Source organism: Microtus pennsylvanicus, chromosome 12 (genome assembly GCF_037038515.1).
Source record: "Microtus pennsylvanicus isolate mMicPen1 chromosome 12, mMicPen1.hap1, whole genome shotgun sequence".
NCBI lineage: Eukaryota > Metazoa > Chordata > Mammalia > Rodentia > Cricetidae > Microtus > Microtus pennsylvanicus.
This window is the reverse complement of record NC_134590.1, coordinates 61,244,205-61,260,145: the sequence shown is the minus strand read 5'-3', so window position 1 is coordinate 61,260,145 and position 15,941 is coordinate 61,244,205. Positions and strand designations below refer to the sequence as shown.

Below are 15,941 nucleotides of genomic sequence, written 5' to 3'. Positions count from 1 at the left end.
GAGGAAGACGTCCAGGGTTGTCCGCTGGCTTCCATAGACACACAAAGACATACGAATTACACACAAGAAAGAACGAATTCCAAGAAGTGACCCTGACCCTGCCCTCCCATCAGCTGCTGCCAACCCTCATGTCCCTCAAAAATGAACACCTCCCCACTCCCTCCAGGCCTCTGCTAACTTGATCCTTCTCTAACTGTAATATGATAGAGGCGCATTGTCTCGACGAGGGACTTGAGTTACTGGTGAACTTGGACTTTTTATTTTTAGGAGTAGAGGTCTGGGATGTCACTGCCTTGGGGTGACCTTGGGATCCTCAGAGCAGCCAGAAACCAGGAGGCAGCTGAGGCAGCAGGACCAGGAGCCGGCGGAGTCTTGCAGGGCTTGGGGCATGTCTGTCTGTGTCCCTCTCCCTATGTTATAGTGTGACTCTCTCGGCTCTATGTCTCTGCACGCATTCCTCTTTCAAGGGCTGGCCAATGTTGGCACAGCTGTGACAAGCAGACACAGCCTAGAGTCAGCACCTTGAATACTTGTGACTGTCTGTCTCCAAGGCACAGTGGTATAATCCTGTGCATATCTGTCAACCCCTGTGGCCTGTTCTCGCAGAAGAACATTTGTTTGATCTATAGTGGGACAAGATTAAACCTTGGGTTTCATTCCCAGACTGGGTGTGGAGAAGGAATCCATCATGGCTCCAGGCTGGCATCTAGCCGCCATAGGCTGTAAGGAATGTACATGCACATACATGACATGGAGGGTCCCTCTCGTTTTGTACCAGGAGCCGTGTTTCTGCAAATGGCATTGTTGTGACAACTTCTAGGCTATTCTATCTGAGACGCTGAATGGCTCACTCGCGTGTGCTTCTGGGGCTGGGGAGTGTGAGTGAGGAGCACACTGTGTCCCCAGAAATTGACCTGGGGCCTGCCAGCTGTTGCTCACCAGCAGTCCCAGAGTAGATACTTCGGTCCACAGCCCGCAGTTTTCTCTGCTCCTCCATTAGGCTCAACAGTCTCCGCTCCCGGGAGCTGTGTGTCCAGACAAGAGACTAGAGGCTCACAGTGAGCCTGTGGGTTTTCCTTCTGCTCTGGATCTGGCCTTGCCATGTTACAGGGGCCAGGGGCTGAGACCTGTGAGAACCAGATACCAGGGGGAGGCACTGGGAAGTTTCTCTGTGGACTAGGGGACCACGTATGGGCTCAGCTGTCCTCTCGCTGGCAACCCAGAGCAGCCTCTCTCTCTCTCTGCCGTGTGCATGCATACATGTACACACACACACACACCTGCTCACTCATTCTAACACTGAAGCAGCTTGAAGGGGCTCACAAGGTCTTAGAGGCCAAAGAGCCTCTTCACGCCCTAGAAATGGTGGGAAGCTGGTCCTGCCCTCAGTTCCTCAGTGCCTATTTCTGGAAACTTCTACAAGAAAAACACACATGACTCTAGGCTAGCTGCAAAGCCTGTGTCTGTCCCTGGAGTACCATCCTGGGTAACCTTAGGCATTTGGATTTGTAGGACCTTGTAACAGGTGGGGTCAGATCTGCTGGCCCTGAGACGTGAGTTGGTCAGTCTGCTAATTCAGCCTTTGATCTTCTCCCCAGCGTGTGGCTGTGATCTGGCCGAGGGTGGCTTCTTCGTACGACAGGGTGAACACATCTGCACACGTGACTACCAGCGGCTCTATGGCACTCGTTGCTTCAGCTGCGACCGCTTCATTGAAGGGGAAGTGGTGTCAGCACTTGGCAAGACCTATCACCCTGACTGCTTTGTGTGTGCTGTGTGCAGGTAGGTGGCCTAGCCTCTGCCCTGGCGACCTCTGCCCCCTTCTTCTGGCCCGAGCCCTGGCTCCACTCCATCTTCACACATCAGGCACGGGGAGGTACAGCGGTTTGTTTGGGGTCATCCAGAGCAGGTTCAAGAGAGAGCTGGCTGTGAGCAAAAGCAAGGGCTGGTCTTTGCACACCATCTCTGTTCACTTCCTCTGGGTCTTCAAGTTTCCCAGGCTCAATCCCACCACAACCCTTACTGCCCTTACCTGGGCCTACCCTGGGCCTTGCCCTCTTGTGCTCCACCATCTTTGGACTCCTGGCAGGACTCAGCTGCCTCCATCCAACCCCACAGTAAACCCTCTTACCCCTGGTCTCACCCCTAGCTCACCCTTGGCCTTGGTCTCAGCTCCACTCCTGTCTACATTGCTTCCTGCCACGCCTGCCCAGATGGCAGTCTGTTCCTGTGCACCCACTCCCACAGGCCAAGGCCCTACTTCCTATGTCCCTTCCTGCAGATGGCATGGCCCTATCCCCAGAAGTCTCACACAGTACCTTCCTTAAACCCACCCAGCCACCGTCCTGGCTCTGGACCCCACAAATGGCTGCTCTCTGCCTGATCCTCAGCACTGCCACCTGTTCCCAGCATCCCTGGACTCCCCCTCCCTGTCCCAGGCTCCTGATCCTGCCCCAGAGGTGTCTCAGCCTGTTATTCCTAATTCCTGCCATTGCCTCTTTCCATCATCCATTCAGCCCATGGGTGCTGGGCCCAGGGCTCCACATGCATTGACTCTGGCCCTGGCACCTCAGCCTCTTAGACGCCTCCAGAAGGGGAAGCAGGCCCTGTAGGTAGCTCCATGGTCCCTCAGAGTCAGTCTCCAGCAGGAAGCAGGAGTATGGTAGCTCCTTCCTCCTCCTCTCCCTTCTTCTTCCCTCCCACCCAGTAAGTCCCTTCTTTCTTCTTCTGTCCTGTCTCTCTGCATGCTGACCCATTCTGGTTCACAGCTGTGTCTTGCCCAACACCATGGTACGATCTTGTCACAGGTAGCTGGGAGACAGCAGGGCCTGGGAGACCCGGTTCTGGTCCCTGGTACCTGGCATAGAGCAAGTGGACTCCCATGGAGAGTCTGGATGCCACCCTGGCATGCCTTCTGACCAATGGCAGCCTTTCTGGGGTCCCTGTACCTCCCTCCCCTGCCCTTAGGAAAGGCCCCTGGCTAGCAAACACGGGTCAGGGTGAGGAGCAGAGTGTGCTTGGCTGTTCCCAGTGTTGCTGTGCCTAGCCTGGGTGGTGTTTCCTATGTCCTTTCGAAGCACTCAGCTATAGTCACAGCATGTACCCAACGCCAGAACGGAGCCTTTGACCAGGAGACATCGGGGAGGAAGCTCAGTGGGGGACATTTCCCGTGGAAGAGTTGCAGTGTGCTCTCTAGTGTGGTTGGGTCAGAGGTCTCCAGAAATACCTTAATGGTTTCCATGTGCACCCTGAGAGCCCACCTTGGGCAATCTACCAAAGCACAAGTGACAACTGGCAGCACCGTTCAGGGTGTAGGGTAGGGTGGGGCTCTGCCACTGCACATAGCCAGACTAGACACCACACAGAGTTGGCCTTCAGCAAGCACACATGGAGCTGGGGCCACAGTCCTGCTTCCTGCTGGAGGCTGACTCCGGGGGACCACAGAGAACAGAACGAGGTGTTTCCTGGCCAGGGCGAGATGATGAATGGAAAGGTGGTATTGGCAGGATGTATGAGACAAGGGGAGAGAATGTGAGGCTCAGGCCAAACACCTAGTCACGTCAGCCATGTCACCATCAAGAGGCCTTCACTCCATGGCAACAAATGCCCATGTGAAATGCTTTAAAAGGAAGAGCCCTGCCCTTCCCTGCCCTACCCTGCCCATTATGGTTTCAGAAGACTTTGCCACACTAGATGGATGCGTAATGTTGCTGGTGCTGCCCACATTCAATATGGATTTCCTTCCTAGAAACACTCTCAGATAGACCCAGAGGTCGTGTAATGCCTGCCAGATATTTCTCAATCCAGTCAAGCTGACAGTCAACATGAGCCATCAGTGGGGTGAGGGATGGCCAGGCTGCTGTGCTGTACACAGTTCCCAGTGGCACTGAGTTCTAAGCACAGTGGACGGTCCTTGCTGGGCACTGCCGGGGTGGCCCACCCTGGAGAAGAAGCTGTTATGCACTCACAGATGAAGGGTGAGCCTCCTTGAGATGTCCCTAAAGACTGGCAGTCCACCCTCCTTCCAGGAAGGTGTGAGAACCCTGCATCCAACTGCATAAATTCTATCACATCCAGTGTTTACTCAGAAGTGTAGACCCCAGACAGACGACGATCCAAACATGAAGAAAGGTTTGTGGAGACTACCAGGGTTGATATCAGCAGATGCAGACATGGGGACAGTCATGTCCACTCTGTTGCTGTTGAACAGAGACTGTGCCCAGAGTGGAAGAGCTATGGTGGTACAGAAATAAACTTCTGGCCATCTAGAAGCCAAACATGCTGCTCCTGAAGTGATCAGCCACATGCAAAAAATTAATAGAAGCCCAAAAATGGCAGTAGAAACTTTCACACTGGCACACAGAGGAGTAGGTATAGAGCCACTGTCTGCCTCTCTATTGGTCTACCTGTCTCTCTGCCTGATTGGAGACAAAAACCAGTCCTTATGGAATATTGGTTGAAAATTGTCTAGATTTGATGAAATCTAGAAGCCTACAGCCCGCAAATCTCAGAGACTCTAAAAGGAGAGTAACCTGATATTCAGTCAACCCTATGTGAGAATTCATTGAGACATCACAGCCACACTGCTAAAGATTTGCAAGAAAAAAAAGCCTAAAAACACCGGGAAAAATATAACTGCCACACAGAACCCCCCACCCCAAAAATAAAATAAAACACCATGTCTGTGGAAGAGAATGAGTATTGCAGGGAGGGGCCCATGTTAGGTGCCAATCTGTAGGAGGGAGGGCTGTTTGTCCCAGCTAGCTTAGATCTGAAATAATCACACAGAAACTGTATTAATTAAAACACTGCTTGGCCCATTAGCTACAGCTTCTTATTGGCTAACTCTTACATCTTAATTTAACCCATTTCTATTAATCTGTATATACCACAAGGTGTGGCCTACAAGCAAAGTTTCAGCATGTCCATCTCTGGTGACGGATCCATGGCATCTCTCCTTCCACCTTCCTTCTTCCAGCATTCAGTCCAGTTTTCCCCACCTACCTAAGTTCTTCCCTATCAACAGACCAAGGCAGTTTCTTTATTCATTAACCAATAAGAGCAACACATAGACAGAAGGACCTCCCACACCACATGGGAGACAGACGATGTCTGTAAGCACCAACAGGAAAATAAGATCCACTCGTGCTGTGCTTAGCCAAAGTCCTCCTGAAGAAGGCCAGACTCAGCCCGAGGCCATTCTGCAGGATGATTAACCTGACCCAGAGTTGACTGACCTTGTTGATAAAAATGGTGATTGAAATGTTCTGAAATCGATTGTAATGATGGTGTCCCAGCCCTGGGCACACTAACTCCATCGGGTTATACACTGAGGCATGAGAATACTGAGCATCAATAAACAGGCACCATAAAAAGAGACAGAGACAAAAGTCTTTATTGGACACACAAGAGCTAAGTGAACTTGACCCCAGCAGGCCTGCCCTCTACAGGGTGATGGTTTTGCAGGCTGGATGGAAGATATCAGCAGAATCTCAAAGGAGCTTGCAGTAGGAGGCTAGCCTCGGCAATAGACTGAAGTTCTATGTCAGAGCAGACAAAAACATAAAATCTATAAAACAGGGAGCAATAAATCCTTCCTCTCAAGATGTTTCTTTTTGGACATTTTGTCATAACAACGAGGAAGTAACCTATATAGGCCAAATATGTAAAGAACTTCTACAATCCAAAGGAAACATCCAGAAGGAGCCGAAGGGTTTAACAGATGCTTCACCAAAGAACATATGCAAATGACCAAAAGATACAGAAAACACACCTCATTTGCACCATTAGCTAGTGGGGACATTGACCAAAACAACTGTAAAATGGCAGCTGTGCCTGCTGGCATAGATACAAAGTATGGTGGGTAATAGCAAGAGCTATGACAGCCAGGCCACACAGCAAGGGCTGAGACGTGAAGTGGTGCAGTTTCCTTAAAGACAGAATCACACAGTAGGTGACCAGGAATTCCACTCTGGGAAAGGAAGTCCCACGAGGCAGGTGTCGGTAATTCCAAGTGGTAACAACCCAGATAGATACCTTTGGACAGATGTGCTGGAGTAATACTCAGCCCTGAAAAAGAACAAACTGTTGACATGAGGAGTGGCAACACGGGCAGATCATGGCAGTGTGGCCCTGAACAGAAGGCTCGAATGGCTCTGTTGTCTGGGATATGGGAAGTGGGGTAGCAGATGAGAGTCCCGGGGACATTTTACACTGGCCAGATGTTCCATGGCACGATGGCGCTGATTATACTGAGAACATTTTCTAGAATAATCTCTGTTAAGTCATTCGAGCTTGTAGGGAAATGGCCACTGGACGTTCACAGCCCTGGAGTCTAGGCTAGCCTGTTCCACCATGGATGTCTGAATGGATGGCTGATGTGGGAGTGTCATATATCAATCTGTTGATTTCATTGGTTAAGTAATAAACAAACTGCTTGGGCTCATCGCTTAGAACATAGGTGGGTGGAGTAAACAGAACAAAATGCTGGGAGGAAGAGGAAGTGAGGTAAGACGCCTCAGAGAGAGATGCCATCCTCCCCTCTCCCAGGCAGACGCATGCGATGAAGCTCCGACCCAGGATGGACATAGGCTAGAATCTTCCCGGTAAGCACACCTAGCTGTGCTACATAGAATATTAGAAATGGGCTAGTCCAGGTGCAAGAGTTAGCCTAGAAGAGGCTAGATAGAAATGGGCCAAGCAGTGTTTAAAAGAATACAGTGTCCATGTAATTATTTCGGGTAAAACTAGCCATGCAGAGCTGGGTGGGAACGCAGCCCATCGCAGCTCCTAGCCATGTGGGCGGCCGGGCCCCGGGGACGCAGCCCTGCCACTCTTATTACTACAGATGGCAAGCCTGTGATGCGTGTCATTAGTCTTCTCTTGCAGGTGAGAAACGGGAACACAGAAAGGCTGTGTAATGTATTGAAGCTGCACAGCTGGAGTATGTCTTAGCATATTAGAGACTGTCAGGGACTCCCACTCAGTCCTAAAGTCCGGGACTCCCACTCAGTCCTAAAGTCCTCCCCCCCTCCCCGTACCTGGGGAGATGCATCATGGTAGCTTTCAGACCACAGCACTGGCAGGCAGCAAGTGCCGGCATCCATGAGCTGCGGGGAACCCAGGTCAGCCAAAGGATGAGGAGGTTGCAGGACCAGCCAGCAAGGCTGGGATCTGAGCCCAGTCTAGTCTGTCAAGTTCTTGATCTCCCAGAAAGAGGACCGTCTGCTGAGTCAGGAGCCATGCCCTGGGGTGACACCGAGAGAGAAAAACCAGAGGTGCCAACAGGATGTTCACTCTCATTTCAGGTTGCCCTTTCCTCCCGGGGATCGTGTGACCTTCAATGGGAAGGAGTGTGTGTGCCAGAAGTGTTCCCCGCCCACAACGCTGGGCAGTAGTGCTCACCTGACCCAAGGCCTCAGGAGTAAGTGCGGCTAGGCCTCTGTATGGTGGGTGCTAAGCTGAAAGAGTGGGGGGGATGGGGGGTGGCTGAGCCTGACGTTATGGGACCAGCACAGTAACAGAGCACTGAACACTGGGGACCCAGCAGGTAATCTCCCTGTTCCTGCCACTGAACCTCTGCACAGGCTGTGCCCAGTCACAGCCTCCTCAGGTTTTCCATTCCACATCCCTTCTGCTGTCACCTAGTGCTAGGCATTCTCCCCCAGGAAGCCTTCCCAGTCTCCTCTCTATCCTTCCCTTTTGGTGCCAGCACAAGACCTGGCCCACCTTGATGGCCAAGCCATATGCAGTGTGCAGGGTGGGAAACAGATATCTCTGGGAAACCCTGTAGATCTCTCGTAGACTGCTAAGGATGTCCTGTGACTGGCAGATAGGCAGTCTCTGTCACAGAACTGCTCTGCCACTGGCAGAGCCATGCAGGGCTGCCAGGGCACCAGAGGCATCAACAGTAGGCACTGTGTTCCCATGGCAACACTCCTTAAAACCTTTCAGGGACAGGCATGGGGAGGTTGTTGAGAGCAGCTTTATGGTGGCCCAGAGACACAGAATCCCAGGCAGAGGAACCCAGATAGTTCTCCACTCCCTACTCTGGAGTTCCAGAGTGGCAGTCATTCCTGGGACCTCTGCCGCAGCCCCAGCTCTGGCCACAGGACTAACTGTTAGAGCAGAGCCAGGCTCTCTGGTAGATGTTGTCTGTACCTGCCTTTACTCATTCATTAGGTACAGTCTTTACACCTGGAACCTGTGCTTGCCTTTGTTCTCTGTGGGTCAGAGCTGTCATTAGCCCTAAAGAACATCACCCTTGCCTTGGGATACGCAAGTGACTTGGCAGCAGTCACGTAGCAGCTGGGAGGCAGTTAGTGCCTGGGCGTCAGGAGCCTCACCTGGAGATGGCCTCTGACACCTTTGCAGGAGGCATGTCGCAGTCTGGTGTGGTGTCACCCATAGGCCAGCTGTTGTGTGTACCCAGAGAAGCTGCTCAGTCCCAGCACTATGGATATTTGGGGCCATTTTCTCTGGGGTAGCCTCTGTGCAGAGCTAGGCAGGAGGCCTAGCATCTCCTCCAATCCCACATTGCACACACAGAGGCCTGCCCCTATTGGAGCCATCAAAAGGGTCTCCAGATCTTGTTAAAAGTCCTCTGGAAATGAATCATCCCTGCCTGGGAGCCACTGGCTTCGTGCTCACAAAATACAGCCTATCACTACATAAAATGCTGCACAACTGAGTGTCTCTGTAGTCCCAGAACTAGCATGGTGGAGGCAGGAAGATCAAGAGTTCAAAGTCACCCTCAACTACATAATGAGTTTGAGTCCAGCATGGACTACCCTTTGTCAACAAGCAAAAGCCCAAAGTGTGTGTGTACTGAGCACGTGCCGACATCTTCCTTGTCGTTACTGCCAGTGAGTACAGTGTTTGTGTGTTCCAGATAGCACTGGTTAAAAGAACATTAAGGCTGTGGGGGGGGGGTGGATATACAGAAGAGCAAAAGCTGTGCCTATTCTTGAGACAAGACTTCAGTGTCCCAGGGGTCCTGGCTCCCAGCCCTGGAAATTAAGAAGCAGTTGTGCCCACACAGGCTGCACACAGCACATAATATACCCATACATAAGCCAGGCAGTGGTGGCACACGCCTTTAATCCCAGGACTCGGGAGGCTGAGGAAGGTGGATCTCTGAGTTCGAGGCCAGCCTGGTCTACAGAGTGAGTTCCAGGACATCCAAGACTGCACAGAGAAACCCTGTCTCAAAAAAGCCAAAAATAATAAAAAATAAAAAATATCACCACATCCTTGCACAGATACATGCAGGCAGGATGCACACGTCCCCACAGTCACCCCTGCGTACTCTCCCTACACTCCCTGCCTGTTCCACTTTGCTGGGAGCCCGCACATCCTTCAGTGAGTGACAGAGACCCTGTTACAGCAGTTCCCTGTATGGAGGAACCAGTTTGCTCAGCAAAGTAGAGCCAGGACCCAAGGTCCAGAGCCCTCAGCGTTATGTGGGCACAGCAGGAGGGCAGAGGCATCAGGCAGCCTCCTGATCAGAGCTTCAGACCAGGACACTGGCACCATGAAGAATGGCTGGTCTTTGTGGCAGGGGTGGAGGTGGGGTTTGGAGAGAGAAAGCAGAGATGAGTAGGGCAGGCACCAAAGAAGCCATCTGGGCCTGGGATAGTTCCCAGCTGATGAGGGGACAGCACAGAGAGCAGAGGGAAAGAGAATTCCAAATGCAGGAGCCTCATAGCCAGAGGAGGAGCTGGGGATTGTGGAGCAAAGCGAGTCCCTAGGAGGGGCCTCCAGGCGGGTGAGATGAGCGGGGAGTGGAGGCGAAGGCTGGGACTCAGCTCTCCAGGAGGGGAAGCCAGAAAGGTGGGGAAGTGGGGCCAGGAGTAGGAGTGACAAGAAGGGCTGGGGTTCAGATCTCTCCTGGGAGGTCATGTCCCTCTGGTGAGATTACACATATTATGTGTAAATTCAACATTCTGCCTCCAGCAAAGGGTGGGAAGTTCCTGTACCAGGAGCTGCCAGTGCATAACCAAGCAGGCTGCCCCAAGCCCAGGCCAGCCTAGACTCAGCACACCCTGGTGTGAGGATATGGTTCTGCACTATGATGGATCCCATCTTTTAGAAAGGCAGCTTCGTCTCCGCCTTGGTTTACCCACTCTCCAGCCCAGGCTGCCTAGTGTCAGCGCTCCTCACACACAGGATCAAGCCTCACCACGAGCTGTGCAAGGGCTCCCTGGAACTGTGAGACAGGGTCCTTTTAGCACACCACTGTGTCTGTACCTCTCCCCCAGGGTTGTTCTGGGTGATTCTGTGGGGCCTAAGATTCTGAGGGGTTGAGTGCCCCTGGTGGGGTTGCTGGGCCTTGCAGTAAGTCTGTTTGTTTTCTGTTTCAGGTTGTGGGGGCTGTGGCTTAGAAATCAAGAATGGCCAGGCCCTGGTGGCTTTGGACAAGCACTGGCACCTGGGCTGCTTCAAGTGCAAGACTTGTGGGAAACTCCTCAATGCAGAGTACATCAGCAAGTAAGTGTGGCAGACAGACAGCCCAAAAAGGCCTTGCCAGATGCTGCAGGTGGAGCAGGGCGCCTAGTCCTGGTGGGCTGATTAGTCCTGCTCCTGGGTAAAGAGCCAAGGCCGGGACTTGCTCTGGTCCCCGCAGCCTTCCTTTTCCTCACTAGCAGCCCTGCTGAAGTGGGTTGCAGCTCCAGCTCTGACTTGTGGCTTGAAGCAGAGGAATGGGGTTGCCAGCTCTGCCTCATAGAACACCTGCCTATGTTCCAGGATGTTACCACCTGCTTGGTGCCTGGACTGGATGACCTGCAGAGCACAGAACCACTGATAGATGCTAGCTGCAAGGACTCATGAGTCTGGCTGTCCCCATGGGAACATGGGAGCTTACAGGCACATGTTCTGATCTGCAGAGATGGACTCTGGGATATCCTCTACCCATTGGCTCAGTACTCTCCCAGCATGCTGTTAGGGGGTGAGCTTGCCCGGGGAGGAGGCAGCATTTGCCAGAGGCCATGGAATCATGTCTTGAGCTGGGACACACATACACACACACACACACACACACTGGCTTTTCCAAAGCTACTGGGTTTCTCTGTAGCTTTGGAGCCTGTTCTGGAACTCTCTCAGTAGACCAGGCTGAACTTGAACTCACAGAGATCCACCTGCTACCTGTCTCTGTCTCCTGAGTGCTGGATTTAAAGGCATGTGCCACCACTGCTTGGCTAAACTGCAATATATTTTAACCCTGGGATCAGGGAGGTGAGGCAGAAAGTGCAGGTGAAGTGAGCTGGGTGGTGATTGAAAGAGTGCCCCTAGCACAGGAATATTCTCCTCCATGCTCCAAAATTGGAATCCATATAGGCATTGATTAGGTAGAAAGGGTCCCCTGGTAAGATTGCATAGAGTGGAGTGTGTGTGCACATATGCATGCGCACATGCATGTACACACACATGCACACATGTATGCATATACACGCATACACAAATACACATGTATGCACACAGTGCAAATAATGCACATAAACACGCACACCCATATGTACATGTATGTGCATGCATACATATGTACATATATACAAATTTCAGGAGGACATGTACAGAGTCCTAGAGGCCACTGTATTCATGCTGGCACCCAGATCGACAGTATACTCTGTCACACGGGGATGAATAGAGTACCAGGGACCCCTCTGTGTTCCTGGTTAGAATACCATGTGAACCATTGATCACAAAATGAAACATTGCCTAAAGTGATGCTCCCAAGCCAAAGTGGGCTTCCACTCAGACGGATGGGTCTGTGAAGCCCGAGTCCCCAGCCTCCATCACAGTCATACTGTGGGGCGTGACTCAGGCGGACAGAGCCTGGTGTGCAGGACTCTGAAGAAAATGGCAGGATTGTCCCATCAGGTACCACCCCACACAGGGCGTTGGTGGCTCACCCACACCAGCATGTTACTTAGCAGCCTCCAGAGCCATCCCAGAACTGAGGGGGAGAGCACACTGGTGTTGCCATGGAGATGGAATCTAAGAACTTCCTGGGTTTGCTGTAGATATATGAACTTGTGGGGTCTCTAGGTCTGTGTCCTCTCTCCTGGGATCAATGGAAGACAGTCACGGGGGGCACCCAGCCCTGCAGCACTCACCCTGGGGTCTTGCGAGGGTCCCAGTATTAAGGGAAGGAGTGTGGCACCCAGTCTAAACCCCAACAGCCCAAAGATGCCTGCTTGTCATGGCTGCAGAAATCTAGGTAGAGTTCACCATAGTTGCAGCTCCAGTGGGTATGCAGGTGTCTCCCTCCTGTCACCTCCACACTAACTCCTGGTGAGCTGTGGCACGTGGCTGAAGACAGCCGCAGCTAGCAACAGCAGTAGTCTCGGACATTGACAGTGCTTTCTTAAGCCAGCTCCCAGCATCTCCTTCTCCTATGAAGACCTCACTCTCATTTATCCTGTTTTAGTGGGAGGGGCTGAGGTTCAGACATGTTGAGTGACACACTTGGGACGTGGCATTTGAGTCCAAGGCTGTTTTTATATCTCCTCCCAAGAACTCTTTCCCGTCCTAAGTGGAGTGATAAAGGTCCCACCCACATCCTCCATGCCTCCCTCATCATTCCCTTCCCCGAGCCCTCTCTCCTGCTTTTGTGGCCCTTCATCTATTGCTAGGCTCACAGTGCTGGAGAAAGAGGATAGGTAAGCTGGGGGATAGCCTGTCTGCACTGTCTTCCCATGACAGTGGGCTGGTGGCTAGCCCATCACGGGAGAGTTGGCCATTCTCCTGAGCACAGCTTCTAGGACAGTCTACCTCTGCACTGACTCCTGCTGACATCAGCAGGGCTGGGTGTACAGCCACACATGAAGACACAGGCAGGAGGCAGTCTCATCCCTTCATATTTCCCATGAGTTGGCAAAGCAGGTGGTAAATGAATGCTACCTATCCAGGAATTGTCCCTCGGAGCAGGAGGAAGCTGCCTGGCCTCCGTGTTCTCTTAAGAATTTTGTTGCATGTTGGGGACAAAGCGGGTGACCCCGTGTCGTCCTGACTGCCTGTCTCATTGCAGGGATGGGCTGCCCTACTGTGAGGCTGATTACCACACCAAGTTTGGCATCCGCTGCGACGGCTGTGAGAAGTACATCACAGGCCGCGTGCTGGAGGTGAGAAGCCCGCGGCCAGGGCTGGCGCTTTCTAAGAGCTAAGTCATCTCAGAAAGAGCCCCGAATCCTTTAGCTGTCCCTTCCCTGTGCCCAGAACCCTTGAAATAATCCAAGCCCCTCCCTCTCCGTACAGAGTTCTTGCTAATGGTGCCACGCCGCGTGTGTCTCTTGTGACCCACTTCTTTTCCATAGCCTGACACAGCTCACTCAGATGTATGCACGGGCCAACATGTGTCACACACCTCCTCACACGGGACCTGAGACGTGCTAGGCTGGTCCCCTCGTTAGACACGGCATACTCTGATTTACTTGGTAAATAAGGCTACAGTGAACATCTTTTCCCAAGGCTCAGTTCATGCTAGCAATCTCCGTACTCTCGTTCAGATAAGTCCACAGAAACATGGATGCTGAATCAAAACTGCAAACGCTTGCACAGTTTGTGGCAGTCACTATAAATTGTTTGCTTTTTGGTTAGAGTCTTCTGGTCCTCTCCCACCTCACCCTTGGCCGACCTGGCTTTGGCATAAGGCTCTGCCTTTCCCTAGCCCCAAGGCAGGCTGGCTGCTCTGCCTCTTTATCATTCATAAACCTCACTTGCCTCTGCACTGAGGTCTTCAAGTTGTTTGAGTGGGTTGTGTAGTAAGATTGTGACTTTTGTCTCCTGTGGGTTCTGTGAGTCTTGCCCTGTGTGAGGAGCACAGCTGGTAATCATACAGGCAAATCGTGGCTGAGGACAAAAGACCATCCCACTGCCTGGTCCCATGCCCATTGACCCCTGCCCTGCCTTTTCCTCCCACGGACTCAGGAGTTTCACTCTGCCCAGGATCCTTCCCTGTTTCTCTCCCTGAATAGGAAGTCCATCCCTGATGACTTTTGTTTTCATTATTTTTTATTTTAACTTTTTTTGAATCATGGTCTCATGTAGCCCAAGGCTGGCCTTGAACTTGCATAGTTGAGGCTGACATTGAACTCCTGATCCTCCTTCTCCCTGCTCCTGAGTTCTATGTGTCCAGGGAGTTTTTTTTTAAAAACAGCATAAGTGGCTCCTGTTAAAAAGAGCATCTGCCAGCGTCAGCCCCTGAGATGGTTGTGACTGCGACCGCTGTGTGGTTTTGCTTCCCTTCGACAGGACACCTGGCCTCCCTGACTCTCAGTGTCCCTTCCCATAGTGCACCAAAGCCTGCACTTTGCCCTCCCACAGAAGACCTCAAGCTCAGGAAATCATCCCTGTCTTCCCTTATGGATACAGGGCTCCTGTCTCTCCCAAATACCTTGGCACCTGTGCACCTGGCTGACCACACAGCTGTCCTTCTCAGAAATGAAGAAGTCTCTAAGGCTCAGCCAGGTGTGGGGAATCCCCCAGCAGAGCCTCATTTGGACAAAGGCTGCCCTAAATCTCCTGACCTCTGTCCGAGAGCAGACCTTGAGGGGCATGACTACCTAATCTTGTCTCTCCAAGTCGTGACTTTGTGGGCTGATGTGGGTGCATCTGGGGTCTGGCTGTGCCTTTGTTGTTGCTAGTAAAAGCACAGTTTGGGAACCCAACTCAATTAATAGCAGAGCCCAGCAGACTGTCACCTAGAAAAGCTAGTTTAGGTGGGCAGACCTGGCCCAGTGCTGAGAGCTGGGCTGAGAGTGAGTTGGTGAGGTTTGTGTTATGACATGTGCCATGCCCCATACCTCAGCTCTGAGTTGCCCCAGGATAATGCATGGGAGGGACATCCTTGTGAGGCCATTGGTGTTCCTCCTGCATGGTGAGAGCAAGCACATGACCACATCTGTAGAGTGAGCACCCTTATTGTGTCTCTGAGCCAAGTGCAGAAGTAGGGACTAGGTGCTGTGAAGTACTGTTGTGTACTCTCTCTGGACTGTGGAAAGGGGCTCTCCTAGCTGGTAGGATCTGGACAGTCCTGGTTTTCCTCTATAGCCCACGGTGGAGGAGAAAAGGGCTTCCAGGGAATTGCATGCTTTTGGTTTTGCTTTTTCTGGGGGCGAGTGTGCTGCGGTGGTGGTGGTGGTAGTTACTGGAGGTGGCACGACTGAGCCGTTGTGCCGAGGACTCAGCACAGCTCTGAGCATCCTCCTGGCGGGTGTGAGGTGGGAGCTGCGGGTGGAGACAGCCAGCTCTGCAGAAGGGAGCAGCGCTGCAGTGGCACCGCCTGAGGCTGGGCCAGGCAGGCTGGCGCCCGGCTGGTGACACCGGGCTCTTGGGGAGCTACAAGAACAAGGGACTTATTGGAAGAAAGAAAAAAAGGACAAGCATATGAAGGCTGGCTGAAGGCGAGGGTGGCACCCTCAGGGCTCGTGCACTGAGAAGGGCTGGGGACAGACCCTGTGCAGGTAGGAAGCCTGGCAGAGCTGGCAGGAGCTGTGCTGAGCCAGATGGGTGGGCTGCTGGAGGTGCCTGCGGTTCCTCTTGACCCCAAGACCATTTTCAGCCCCCAGCTGTCCTCTTTGTGAGGCCCACGTGGGAGCCTCCTGTGCTCCCCCACAACAGCCCCATTTGTGCTGTGACTGTGTGAGGTAGGCACAGTGCCATCTTAAGCTCTTGGTGCAAGCAGTACTGCCTGGGAAATGTGCGTTCCTGGCGATGGAGGGTACTCCTCCCTCTTCTTGTCCTTGGTCGCTCCCGTCACTGGCAGCGGTTCTGAGGAGCCTGCGCCATGTGGGCTCATGGGGCATTAGCAGAGATGGGCAGGTGAGAACAGATGTGGCATGTGGGCGAGGAGGTAGAGCTCACACCTGGCTGACAGGCAGAGACCTGAGTGGCTGAAGTCAAACACTCAGAGAGCGGCAGTTTGCTGGAGGGTTCATGAG

The 15,941-nt window shown here is 52.6% G+C and overlaps 1 protein-coding gene across 31 annotated transcripts in view; it reads left to right on the top strand.

Annotated features, from left to right (window-relative positions):
* The window catches only part of Ablim2 (actin binding LIM protein family member 2), a 123,791-nt gene that overhangs the window by 43,787 nt on the left and 64,063 nt on the right, over positions 1-15,941 (top strand). For all 31 annotated transcript variants that reach the window (XR_012907296.1, XR_012907300.1, XR_012907306.1 and 28 more), the window contains exons 3-6: positions 1,599-1,782; positions 7,308-7,423; positions 10,362-10,488; positions 13,031-13,124. Coding sequence is in view for 16 of the 31 variants with exons in the window: in XM_075943794.1 (XP_075799909.1) it covers positions 1,599-1,782; positions 7,308-7,423; positions 10,362-10,488; positions 13,031-13,124 (521 nt within the window). In the remaining 15 variants the exon portion in view is untranslated. The remainder of the gene's footprint in view (positions 1-1,598; positions 1,783-7,307; positions 7,424-10,361; positions 10,489-13,030; positions 13,125-15,941) is intronic.